The sequence below is a fragment of the Anopheles marshallii genome, chromosome 2 (genome assembly GCF_943734725.1).
Source record: "Anopheles marshallii chromosome 2, idAnoMarsDA_429_01, whole genome shotgun sequence".
NCBI lineage: Eukaryota > Metazoa > Arthropoda > Insecta > Diptera > Culicidae > Anopheles > Anopheles marshallii.
Window position 1 is genome coordinate 1,666,348 of NC_071326.1, and position 14,495 is coordinate 1,680,842.

Genomic DNA, 14,495 nt, shown 5'->3' on the forward strand with positions numbered 1-14,495 from the left:
TTGCCATATTTATTATAATCGAGATCATTTAGTGTTCTTTTGTTGAAAATTGTTATAATTTATAGTGTAATTGAAACAAAAAAATAAAATAAAAAAAATCATCTATTCTCTTCGCTTTCGACCCAAGGTTTATGTTTTGAATGTGTTTTCCAAATTTTATGATTATATTATTATCAAATTAAAGTCGTTGCTAGAGTATTATAAATGGAAGTGAGTATATATTTTTAAAAAATTATTTAAAGTGATCGGAAACTGTTTTGCTGTTAAGTTGTGCAAGTTGCTGTTAAATTGTGTTCAAAAGACATTAAAATACACTATCAATGTTAAATGAAAAAAAAAAAACGTTGAGAGACTTCAATGGTAACGATATTTGAAAGAATTTGATGCGCCTTTTGCGTGTTCTTATACATACATTTTATTTGTCGCAAACTTAACTTTCCCATAACTTTGAGAAACGGAAATTTTGTTTTGTTCGTATGACTTATGCTAATACCGTCTACATGCGTTCATCGCCAATGCCTACACGTGGCTCGTTTTATTGCATGAGGGTGAGAAATGTGACGTTTCCACGGGCTACAGCGGAATATGGCGTAACTGCTGCGCAATGCTCAAGGTGTACTCACGGAAATGTAAATAAACGCACATCGTACGATATTAGTTATACGGACTGGCCGTATCTATCGCCGGGTAATGACGATTTGGAGGGGAGTCGGTTCCACTGTATTTTGACGCAAATCATCAAAAGGAAATTAAAATTTCTTGTTCACTAAAATGTTTAAGCAACATTCAAATTGTTCTTCAAAAATAGTGTTTTTGAAGCTTCGTTGAAAGATTTAACAGCACCAAATTATAGTAGTTGAACGTAATCTGTATTTATAAGATATTGGAAAGATATACGTTTGAATGTTAAAATTAATATTTTACATTAAAGTTAATATTTGACGTATTCGAACTATTTGAACCGAGTTGAAACAAATCGACATCATAATCAGGAACTGATGGCAAGTTATGGCAATCATGACCAAGTAGGATGTTTCGCCATGAACATGAATCTGAATATTCAATTCTTCCTGCGGAGGAATGTTGTGAATGAGAATTGGTATCAACCTGGTCATGTGCGAGACAGCAGTCCCAGGCTGATTCTGATATATGAAACATTGCAATGAATTACTTTGAATTGAATTGAATTGAAAAATGCTTGATTAATTGAATTATTATTACATTATATGAAAAATTGCAATGAAATTAGTCCAAGATATCAACTATAAGACTATCAACGCCATTAATTATGAGGACTTTGACTATAAGCAACGTGTTGGCTCATGAACAAACTCAAAAATGTGAATCTCTCTGTAAGTGATAAGCAGACAAGCAATTTACTTTGCACAGCTAAGGGTAAATATAGTCAAAGAAAGCCAAAAATGGTAGTCCTAGACAGCTTGAGGTCGTTGTATCGATAAAGAAGAAACATTTTGCAGTGTGATCTGCGAAGCTTTACAGGTGCGAAAATCGCGCAGTGATCAATGTGTGCAAGGTGCGAAAAGTGCGCGCTGTACGAGAAGAGTGCGCTGTAGCGCACTTACCGACTCACAACTGTCGTGGGATCGAATTGCATCTGGAGCTAAGGCTCACCATCAACCTACCTATTATAAATATTTTAACTTGAACGTGAAGTATAACGTCAGCAGAGATTTTTTTTATTATGACAAGGAAATTTACCAGATTGTGTTTCTGTATTGAAGGGCCTAATCAGATAAAATTCATAACGTTATGTTTGGAGAAAGTTCCCTTACAAATCTTACTCTGCGACTTTCGCCCACGCATTAAATTTAAAATTCCTACACGGAACAGCCACAGTTACCAATTTTACCCATAGTGTCATCCTGTTGACTTGGCTGGTTGCCTTAAAGTCTTTTTCTCTTTTCGTCAGTTTTTCTAGTACAGTCATTCGGTTAGGAGGGTGTACGATACCCTAGCGTGGTGTTTGTGAAGTGTGTCTGTTCGTTTGCGTAACAATGATCCACTCTTGCCGGGCAAATCGATGGCCTTCTAGCGACTGAAATACGCAGCTTTGGGTACATGTGACAAATAGTTAAAATATTTACCGTGTTTGTGCAGGCACATTAAGAGTTGATAATAATGCGCACCGCAATCTGGATTTCGGCACCAAACCAGGACGGAGCTTCCGTGTCCGATCGCTACCATCCATCGGGATGGAGTAAAAATATATCGTTTGCATCGGATGATGTTTGCGACGTTCGTGCGTACGTCTGAGTGTGTGTGTGTGTGAATTGGTGGGTGATGATGATTTCGTTGATGTAGAAAACGAACCATCAACCCTAACCGGTGCCTCAGTGCAGTGATGAATGAGAAATGATCCAATGTTGATACTGTTTTGATGTTAGGAAATAAATTCACAATTATCTGTTAACTTTCGGCAGTTCGAGTTGCAGCCAACTTACAGTTCGCGGAGGCTACCTGGTTAAGCTGTCAAAAATGGAATAAAAACATGCTCTCGAGTAGGCGGAAGAGAGCACGCACCTGGCATGGTCCGAAAGAGAAACAGAGAAATCCTCATTTGGTCTCTGTTATGTACAGGTAGTCCCGGAGATACACGTTTTCTGTTGTACGCAGATTCGTAAATATGCCGATTTCCAAATTCAAAAGCATAATAACATGGTAATCGCTTGATCCGAGCCAAACAGACAATAAAACTGCAAAAAGTACTGTAGTTTCACTAAAAACCGTATGATTACACATTTCAATTTAATCTAATAAGTTTGGGTTGTTTTTTTTTCTAAATACCGTTCAAAATGTAAACATTTCATCAAAACCCGACTCTATAACGTTGAAATATAAACGAAAGAAAAAAGTGAACTGCGAAAGTCGACATACGCGAAAATTCGAAATGCGCGAATATCTGCGGTACGCACTAATAGTGTGTAACTCGGGAATTATCTGCACTTTCTTATTGCAGTTTTACCGTGCGTAGCTTGCCGTATGTTCAACATGCGTACGAACAGTGTACGTTGTGGCAATTTTTTTTATTATTTTTACTTTTACACCTGCTGATATCGAAAGAGATTGAGAGAGAAAAGTAGAATCTCAGAGAGGGAGAGCGAGAGCTCAACAATGGGGCAAATGCACGAATCGTTTGGAAATGTGGAAAGATTGATAATTTATTTTGTTATTGTTTAATCCTACGTTTAGGTTTTTGAATCAGTTGTATGAGAATTGCCCAAAAATAAAAAAGGATAATTTTTCCTAAGTGCTCCAATAAGTAATTTTGATATTCGTAGAGTATCGTTTTTTGCGAAAGTGATGGCATTTGAACGATTGACCCACTCTCACACGCAAAAACAGTTCGGGAAACGGCATTGAATGCGCGGAAGCTACTACGCATCTCTCAGAGCGGCAACATCCATCCGTACAGCGCCACCAAGCCATCCGCACCACAGAGTTGCACGGATGCTGGATGTCCTTTTCACGTACCGAAAAGTTCTGCGTGGTTCACTCATTTGCTCTCCCAGCGGTATCTCGAAGTGATAAGAGGCAACTCTTCATATCTTGGTTGCGGAGGGGTCGCATTTCGGTATAGCAGGACAGCCAGGATCCCTGGGGATGTGGTGTTGGGCTGTGCTTTCGCTCTTTGGCAGAAAACGTGTCGCATTCGGGAAGGTCCGGTACTGTCGAGCAGGCAGTGTGGTGTGAATTGTGCTGCAAAGTGTTTACGTGACGTCGTCCCGTTGTGAAGCAAGTGTGTTGGTTATCGGTGTTCAGCTAGCTCTGAAATTAAACCCGAAATTGCAGTAGCCTTTGAGCTATAGTGGAAGAAGTCTTGCCACGTTGTTTCAAATGTTGCTGTACCGCGAATATCTACCTGCGTGCGCTTGTTTCCGTGCAGATCGTGAAGAAGTTTAGTAAATGTCTCTATCTTCATTTTAGCAAGTGAAAGTCTGATGTGTTCTGTTCAATATGTGAAATTCTTAACCACAATGTGTACATGTTGTCAGTCGTTCTAATAAAGCAGCAAAGAAATAATGTATCCAATTTGGTTGGTTCGCGTAATCTGTATTGCAAATGGAACATGTGCTTCGTGAAAGAAAGCTAAGTGTATGCGTGCTACTGGTGTAAATCCTTCTTATCCCCCCAAGTCCCTTATTTGCAAGCGTGTGTTGCGGTAAAACAAAAGCTGTCGAGCCATCGAGTACTCGGTCCGCGTGATTGTGTGAATAAGGTTAAGGAAGCAAAGCGCCCTATCGACTGCTGCTGTGCACTGTTGTATCGTTCGCTAGCAAAATGGAGCATCAGCACAAGATAAAGCATTACAGAACATGGCTCATGACATTGCTCGTCCTTGCGCTGGTGGTGGTGAATGTGACCGGCGCCGGTACCGACAAGCTGGAAAAGTATGCAATGCAAGAAGCGATGGCCAAAGAACATGTGCTAAAGAACAACATGATCCCGGAGCAGGAATCGGCCGTAACGCTGGCGGATAGTAAGAATTTGACAGGTTCGTGGACGGCAAAGGCGAAACCGACGGAATCCCATGTTACCAGAGCGCCTATCAACAACGGAAACAACTTGCCGCGTACGGGGAAAACGACCACCGGATTCCCGAACGAATGTGAGTCGAGCGAACGAGCTTTTGATGTGTGCTTTTCAGTTTGCTAGTTGCTTATGTTTGAAGGAATTGGAAGTCAAATGTCAAAAGTTGTTTTAAATCTTCACAAACACACTTCATTTTGCTTATTTCATATCATTTTCAGCTTTACTGTTAAGTAACAGCAAATGCGGTGCAATCTCATTATTTTATTAAATAGATTGAAGATAACTCTCGATATTAGAGAAGTTTTCCCAAAAACAACCAATTTTTGTTTGATAAGAGACACTTATTTGTAGAACTAAAGACATCATCTCAATTACTTAAACAAAAGTTCGCTTAACATTTTAATTTTAAATAATCTAATGTATTGGAACTACATATGTGGATTATTATGCACAAAAACTTCCAACGACTTAGTTGGCAAACTCTCTACTTTTCATCAAATTTTACATGGGCATGAGGTTGTGCCGTATTTAATGCTTTAGTGCATTGCTTGGAGCAAATGTGGTTCAGTTTCTGTTTGCTTAAAATATGTTCTTTTGGTTTGCATGTCTCGAAGTTGTTTTATAAGTCTTGATGAGATACGTCTTGCGTCTTGCAATACGTTTTAAATATTGTTATTGTTGTTAATTAATTAGATATGTGTAAGTTGGAGTACTAATTTAAAAGAATTTCCATTTAAGAGAATTTTTCCTCTTCTTTGACTGCATCTTGATGTTAATAATTAGATTCATCCTTTGCTCAAGAGGGGGTTTTTCGATGGGTGGGATAGAGCAAGTTTTTTCTAGTTCCTTCCTGTACCGGCGAAAAGTTGCTGTATACGATTCTTTTAATTTTTTCTTCAGTCAAGCCACTTTCATTCTTAATGCCTGCCGGAAACCTCGTAACATACACTGGCCACATATTGGCAACACAAACTTTCTTTCTATGCAGTAGTGCAGAGTACGCGCTTGATATGCATGTTGCAGTAAGTACTGTAAGGCTTTTGTTTTGCTTGAGTAACTTTTGGCCACAAAGATGATGTGATAAGTCCGGATGGATAGGGCTCGAGCAATGTAACAGTATCTGTTAGCATAATAAGAAGAAATCAGCCATGACCGCATGCCAAGAATCTGGCGTACATATTCATTTTCTTTAGAATACGTACAATTATAACAGTCCTACGTAGTTACATACTAGTGGGCTTATCTACTACAGGGGATGCTTGGTTTTGTACTGCATGCTGCTCAATTTCATCCAACCATGATCATACTCAGCACAATCTTACCTTTTCACTCTCTTTATCGTCTTTCGGTGCGTGACGGGTTGCCGAGTTCAAGAATGCAATATCGATCACAAAAGAGCTTTAAAATGTTTCATACTTTTTAAGGTTTCGCTATTTTTCGCAAGGTATTTAAGTGAAGTAGAATAGTTTTTCATGAAACGCTTTAACAGCAAGGAACCCAAGAGATTTACCTTAAGAACATCTTATATATTTATCGCTTTTGGCTTCAAACTCGGAGATACTAACAAAAATGAATACATTTTAATTTGTCTTTATTCACGGTAAGTTCATTGGATGATCATTAATCATAACAAGCACGACATCAAAGAATCTTTCTGCCTGAGTATGAAACATGACCGCTCTTCTTCTAAAGCTTTGGTTTTTTCCCATATTTCCTTCGTTGTGCTTCGAATATCACACTCACAGTACCTTTCCATGTAACCATGATTCAGTCATCCGCACCACGTGGTTCTGTGTTCTGTCTGGTATTTTAATTCTCGGACGCTGTGTTTCCACATACACAAGACCGTCTCCCGTAATCTGATTAATGTTGCTTGCGGCGATGCATCAACCGGTCGGAGAGTTTGAGTGGTTTGCGTTTTTATTGCCGATAATTCCAGTTGAAGTCAGTTGCATCGTACCCGTTTTTAGCTTTTCCAACGAAAGAACGCGGGAGGCCTCGGTTTGCACATGTTAGAACCTCGGAACGCACTGGCTATATGGACACCATATGTTTATGCTGCGTACATGCACGAAGGAATATTGCGTTTTGGTAATGTTTACGCTTACCAATCGTTCTTGGATGCATCCGTTCCGTGTTGGTTCATTAATAACATCTAAATTGGGAGTTCAGTTCAATTTTACCGCACCACCACCAGCTGTGAAATGCAATATTTGAGCCTATTATTGTTCTCATGATGATAGTTTATGCATTTTGCTGATTTGTATTTGGGAGAAGATTGCTGAATAAACTTTCTGTTATTTTGTTTTCTTCGTTTCATCGTCGGAACGAATGAATTCCTGTACTCCCTGAATCCGAGTTGAAAAAACCCCTTAAGGATGGAACGCAACATAAACGAACCAATGCATCCAGAAATCCATCACTTAGACTCTGTTTTATCACCAGTCGTATAAATTCTGATTAAAATGTTCTATCCATCCTTTGGAGTCGTGGATCTTTCGCACATGGAAGCTAGCCAATTTCGATGTTATTTTTTAATTTTGATTTGTCCAGGATCGAATTTCGCAAGGCTCTAATTAATGCCGGTCTTTCATTAAGGTTGTAAAACGGCAACCGTGTCGGCTTATGATTGATGCATTTCGAGAGCTATTATTCATCGTAAAGCAAGATTCGGTTTCATATTTCCTATTCATTCCATTCATTATTGATCGGATAATCCGGACACGGCCGTACATGCCATAGTACACTGCGGAAGGGATGGAATAAATTAGGAAGAATGCGATAAATGTTTTTTTAAATGTCGATAGAGAACTTTGACTGCTAAATGGATTTAATTCCCTATTTTTCTTGTGTGAAATGAAATAAGGTACTTCGTTGGCCGGTAATCTTGATGCATTGCGGTATTAATTAAATTTTAGTTGTGTATCATGATCGTGCTCAGCATGCTGAAAGAATTTATGGCAGAATGGCGTTAATGGGTTTTTTCATTCATTTATAGTATAAAAATAATGTTATTGATGCAAGCTATTTGTTAAGAGCAGCAAATATATCGTACGCTGCTGTAGTATATGTATAAGGGCTTCTTGGTGTAAATGTACGGTTTCTCTGTGGCCTATTTTTGAAGCTTTTTTCTGTTAGGGAATGAGAGATTGTTGGAGTCTCACCTACATCTTTGGAGCAACCCTGTAAGTCTTGAAGCCGGATTTTAAGCATATATGTCCCAGTAAATCTTCAAACCAAAAAGAAAGAACTCTTTTGGTGCATCATACTTTTAAACTTTATATACTGTCACTGGCAATTTGAAAACACATTCAACAATTGATCAGCCAGTTCTTTTGTGAACGGAGATGAATAGCATGTACCGGTTCACTCGACTGTTCGTCCCGAAAAGCAATCGACCGGCCGTGCTGGTTTTCAAGGCCAATCGCAATGTGAAAAGTGTGCGGAAGCGAACAGTAATTGATTGGCTAGCATAGGGGAAAATAACACCCGCATTTTGTGAAACCAATCGATGGTGTCGGTTTCCCGATAAACCAGATCGGAGAGACTACCCGACCGAACTCACCGATTGTTTTCTAAGTCTCGTAAGTTATTTTTAGTTGTCTCATTACTTTCCCCTTTTTTCACTGCGATAGTTTCCGACTACGGAAATGGGAGAGTGCGGGTTACGTCGTGAATGTGCATCTTGCGACGATGGTGACAACACGAGCAATGATCTGATTTAGTCGGATGTATCTCGATGAGTTTGTGGCTCTTCGCACGAATACAATAGGAACTCTTGTCCAATCTCGTGTACGAAACGGTTGTAAAATGAGATGTACAGCAACGGAACCCTCCACATTTTGGGGTGCAACTCGGGTTCCGAGGGTGACCGTGGCCTAGGTCGTATTCCAACATATGTCCTCCCTTGGAGTATTGTTAACTGCTCGCGACAGCAAATTTTGTAGTAAAGAATTTTATCGTGAAGTTAGCGTGAGTTTCGCGTTGTACAGTTGTGTTACTCACCGCAGAGTTTTGCGCTGCGTCAACATATATATGCCAGCGTGACAGTAAACATGGCATCTTTTTCTTCACGTTGCAAAGGGACACCATGGGCCGCCATTATTTTCGTTCCGACACCCTGCGCCCTCGTCCTTTCTCGGTTTTATGCGATAAATATCCACATTCTGCTGCAGAGATAGTTTCTGCGGGAATAGGTCAACTTTGTGCCTTTGTAAGACTAATTGATGATGATGATGACGATGATAATGGTGGTGTGATATCGACGCACATACAAGAAAAGATGATGTGTGCGAAAAATATGCCGATATATTGTTATCGGACTGGATCTCAGCGGTGATGTGCGAAATGGTCACAAATTGCTTGTCGCCAGTTCTAGATATTATCGATGTTGGTTTGGATCGGTATGTCTACAGGGGAAGGAGGGCATGTGGAAGATGAGAAGTACTAAAAGAATGTTATGTTTGCTTCTGATAATAAGAAGGATCACTTGCGCGAGGGTAGGAAAATCGTCGTATTTAACAGTCAAATTACTGATACGATTTTTTTAGTGCATGGCATTCGTCACGTTTTATGATTTGATGCTGTTTGATAACTGTTGGGTTATTTCATTAAATAGGTTAATACCTTCATAAGCGAGTTTAGTTTTTTTTTTCATAACTCTCATCAGTAGCACCAACTGTGCGTAAGCTGAGCGTAATTCAAGTTGTCAAGATCAGCAAAGGTGCTAAATCCAAATAAGTAGATTTTTGTTAAATTATTTTTTACGATTGTTCCATCGCACAAGTTGGTGTTGAACGAAACAATGCATGGTATTCGTTCTTAAATGTTATGTTTTTAGGGCATCGAACGTCGAAGTGAGCATGTCAACTATGAAGGGAGAAAATGTTGCAATTAAAATGGCATTGTAACCCGGGTGCGAAAATTGATGAGGGTCCGGCACACCGCTCGCTGACGATTGACAATTAACGGGGCAGTGGCAAACCGGAGGGAGAAAAAAGCTATCAATTTAGAATCGTGGTCGTCAGCATTTTATCGCCTTGCTTGTTTCAATCAAGCTGTCTGTTGGCCTGACCACGCTCTTGCGGTTTATGGTGTGGTAGCTGTCAATCATCCCAACGGTTTAATCCTTAATCGCTTGCTAGAACTAGAAGCAAAAGACCACGCAAAGTGAAACCACGACGTTACTGGGCACACTTGACGTTACAGCGGTGCCAAAGAAATTGCGCGGGTTGCATGGCACCTAATCTATTCCGTCCATGGATCACGGTTGGTTAATCCAATTCATCGAGGTCACCGTTACCAAAGGCTCACAGGAAGGATTACATGCTTCGGAGACTGATGCAATTTTGGGCAGGGTATATGGAAATGGTCTTAAGCTCGAAATACAAGCAGACAGTTGTTTGTAAGGGTTTGTGCTGCGTCAATTTAGTGCCGTGTGACTCGTTGTTTGGTTAGTCAAGGGTAAAGCAGCGCGATGATCAAAAGCTAACCCGGGATCGGTTAAAACCGTTTAATCGTGGCTTAATCGAGACAGATTAGCGCGAGCGACACAGGAATAAAGAGAGATAAAGAATGAACGGTTAACAAACAGTGCAAACATTCTTCACAAGGGAAATGACATTGACATTCAAGCATCTGGTAGTACGCGGATGTGCAATGGAGTTTTGTTTGCGTTGTACGACCGTTTTTTGGTGGTAATTCTCAGATATTTGTTTTAAAGCTTCGATAATGATTGCGTTATTTTTGTACAAGTTTGTTGCATTAAAGTGATAAAGTTTGATGTTATCATTATTCAGCTCTTTTTGGTTCTTTATACTTGGTGTAATTCATTTAATATTTATGAAGAATCGAGGTATTTCATAATATTGAATCCGTCTTTTGATTTATTCCTAAGTTTTACTGTTATGGAGGTTACATGCCTATTATTTTAATTTTTTTTACAGAAATTACTCTTTCATAATGGTAGATGTTCACTTTATGTTCTCATAAGCACAAGATAAGAAATCCTTTTTGTTGTTCGACGCAGAAGTAGCCGATTGTGGTTCGTCTCGTTCTAGTTTTGTTGCAGATTTCAAATTTTCATCAGTATTTTTGTGATGTAATTTTATCATACCGTTGGGGCATGGAAAACAAGCACTTCGGTTTAGTTGAAATAGCATCTTCTGAGGTAAACATAAGAAATTGCTTCGTTCAATGTTTGATCATTCCATTAGTAATGCATGTATGCGTTTGATTAATATTACTCGAGATGGTTTGAGTATTAATCAGACATGCTCCTAGACATGGCGATTTTCGATCTCATCTTCATAAAAGAGCGTTCCGTAGCAACAGAAACTGCGTTTGATGTGTTGAAGTAAAGGGATGCTTCGTTTTTATTCGAGGAAATGTCAAAACATGTTCTCAAAGTTGAATCGAATACAAACTTTTTTACTATATAGAACAAATCAAAAGCGAGGTCGTTTAAAACAATGCATCAAATCTTCGTTTTGTCGTGTAAAAGTGTCGCTACTTTAAACAATTTTTTATCGCAATCTCAATTTTTATTAAGCTGGCTCAGCAAAGTTGACTCCTTTGTTCGCCACTCTATCGATTTCTATGTGATTGCTCAAGATGTACCTCAGACACCTCGTCAACACACTGACGCAGAGCTCACTGGAAATGGATTGAAATGGTTGTTTACGTGCGATTTGTTAAGACTGAAACCCAAATTTACATATTCTACTTCTTCGATAGAATGTGCTGAGCTTGCGTCTAGTTTGTTCTTAGTTATGTTTATGCAAGTTTTTGTTTATCCAAAGAAATAACAAGCCGTGTTTTTGTTTTGAGTAACTTTCGCAATGTGGTTTCGCAATGTGTTGTAAAGCATTAAGTATGTAAAGCAGAAAAATAATACTTTGTACACTTTCTGCTATTTGTCTTTATTTCTGAGGTTACAGACTGTAGCTGACATTTATGATATGATATTAGAATTTAAGATTAGAATTAAGTGATCTTCATATTCATTAAAGATGATCCGAGCTCTTTTGCTGGTAATATCGTATTGGGTATTATCTCATGGGTATTGTGAAATTAATGGTATGATACCTCAGTGCTAGATACGATAATACACTGTTTCAATGTGTCCATGGTTCCATGGATTTCACTTCAATTGATCAAGCAGCCATACAGGAGTATTGAACACCTTGGTGTCGATGGATGCCATACTTACATAAATGGAGTGACCAAGTGTGGATGACGAGTGAGTGCCCGGCTGTCAATCGGGCCAATTTAATTAAAATGTCAATCAGAGCCAATAACAGCTTACGGCGTTGGTGCGTATGAACGTGTCGAGAGCGTTTGTCATTTATGTTGCGAAAATTCCAAGAAACATTTGAATGATGAGGTCAGTCATAACTATGGGGCAGTTTTTCATTACCCATGTTAGTGATTGTGAGAAATGCCCTTAGCGTAACTGGAGTAAAGGTGCAATGAATGTAATTGGGGGTTGAAAAGCTAAATGCATTGAATCGTGTAATCTTTACGGGGAGAAAAAGTGTTCTAGTGTAAGGCGCAATTAGGTGTATCGTTCGCCTCTGCGTGCAGAAAAATTGTTTCAACATTAAAGGACACTTTTGCATATCCTTTGATCTTAGCATAATGCGGCTGTTTTGATGCTAAATAGTTCGATCAATTAAATGTTCTCATGCTCGGGTTGTTTGCAGAGATTATTGTGTCAAGCTGCATAGTACGTACTGTAGCATACAGATCGGTTAATGACGCATGGGAGTGTTTTGGATTGTATCATTGAACAAAAATAGCTGATTATAGCAATTATAGCCCAGAGCCAAGAACCGATTGTAGCTAACGTGACAAATTGTTTAGGTCTGGGTATTCATGATTTGTTGTGGTTAAGTCATTTTGGTTGCAGCATACTAGATACGAAGCTTCGCAGCGTGGCTTCTTAGACATTGTAAGATTTTTGTAAGAAAAAAGGAACAGACAGTTAGACACACTATGAGATATTCTATAACAGCCAAGTTGTCCTAAAAATTATTTCCAGTTGAGTGTTTGAAATAACCAAATAAAACCCACTCGGCTATGATGATTCCGATATTCTATGCCTGTGCGGGAAGAGTGTAGTAAAAATTGGATCAGCAGAAGAGATGATTCGATGAACGCGATATGGGACAAAAGTTGGTTATGTGTGGATTTGTTGCAATCGTCAAGAAGGTTTATTCGAATGAGCAGCTTATTTCTGTCGTTTAGAGAACCTAAAATCAAGGATTTCGTAGGGCTGTAACGTATTGTGGACATTGGGATCGTTTTAAGGGGGCCTCGTAAAAAGGATACTTCATAAAACGCGTATTGCTGGGCATTGTTATCAGACGCCTGATCCTGTGGGGTTCTGTACAGACAATCGAATAATACTGGGATCTTCCGGAACTTCTTGAGTATGTCATTCGCTTCAATAAAAGTAAGTCGGAACATAAACCTACCTAGAACTCGAGATTGGATCCAGTTAATGGAATAAAGGGCAGAAATAGCAACAATTGTACTAAACGTTATTTTAATGTCCAATCAATTGTAGTACGGTACGATATCAAGAGAATTTAGTAAATTTCAGTGTCGCTATAACATTTAATTGGTTTGTGGTGGAATGAAAATATATACTCTAAACAAAATGCGACAAATTAAATAGTTGAATAAGCATTATTTCCATTGGGGGTTATTTCCAAAATAATTGTGGCAGATTGTGCTATAAAAATGTAGAAAAAGATAACACTAATTGCACCAGTTTACTTTGGCGCTGGCGCTGTTTCTAAGCAGTACACATTAGTCGTTCGCAACCAAAAAGAAAGCTCGGTTCGTTGCTACAGTAGTAATTCCGGCATTTTTTTATTTTTTCTGCGTTAATGTATTCTTGTGCCGTAGTCCTGGAAATTGCTATTGTATGGAGGGATGTAAAAATGGCCACTTGATTTATTATTTACATGGTGTGAAGATGACGTTCAGAAGTGTTACAAAAAATCCACTGAAGTGCTAAGAAATGCGGGTGTTTCCATGTGTGGGTGCTTGAAGTGTCCTGATGACAATAATAATGGCTCTGTTGATGGCTATAGTTGCTTGGGTGACAACTTCAGGTATCTTAACTTTAGGTGACACATAAATAATGATTCAGTAGGCTTTCTTTATGGCTACACTAAAACTACCTTAGCCCTCAAAACATCTGATACGCAGAACTCAATACGCATGAGGTTATTTAAGATATTGTTTAGAAAACATAATAGTTATAATAGATTTCGTAGGATACGATTTGCACAAAGTTACTTGCTTGTATTTTATTAAAACATAACATTAACAAGATCTTACTGTTGAAAAACTGCTGGATGATATTCGTTATTAGCACATACTCTGATGAAACAATTTAATAATGTAATGAGTTTATAAGAAACAAACTCAAAGATATGCCAATAGTCATCATCAGCTCAGCCTTTCGTACTTGTACTGCCTCCTCGAAATGGTGCTGTGAATAAACGTAACTGATTTTTTATTCAATTTTCAACGTTTAACGAATTGAAGGCCAAAGTCCGTCTTGCGTGCAAAAAAAAAGCAATACCTCTGGTTCTAAGGTGCAAAGAGTGCGCAGTGATTGCGTGCTGTCTTTTTGTTCCTTGATGGTCTCTTTTTTGTGCCAACTTTCAATTGCTTGTTAGTCATTAGTTTTTTTTTGTATCGGTTCAATTGATCGTTTGACTTTAATTACGGAAGTGTTCCGAATGAACGTCACATCCATCGACTGGGCCCTACACGGCAATGGAGTTTTCATATACACGTGGCTATTGATTTCGTTTTTCGACGACTTCGTAATATCTTACCGCAATGGCCATCGAGATGCCTGCAGCAAATAATCTAACTTACCGATCTTACAATCCATAATCGATGCTTGTTAGGAAAGGTGTGAT

At 38.9% G+C, this 14,495-nt stretch overlaps 1 protein-coding gene across 1 annotated transcript in view; it reads left to right on the forward strand.

The window, feature by feature from the left end:
* Positions 1-4,299: 4,299 nt before the first annotated feature.
* Positions 4,300-14,495, forward strand: part of LOC128715597 (low-density lipoprotein receptor-like) — a 144,495-nt gene continuing 134,299 nt past the window's right edge. Inside the window, exon 1 of the mRNA XM_053810509.1 lies at positions 4,300-4,627. Within this exon, the coding sequence (XP_053666484.1) occupies positions 4,300-4,627 (328 nt within the window). The remainder of the gene's footprint in view (positions 4,628-14,495) is intronic.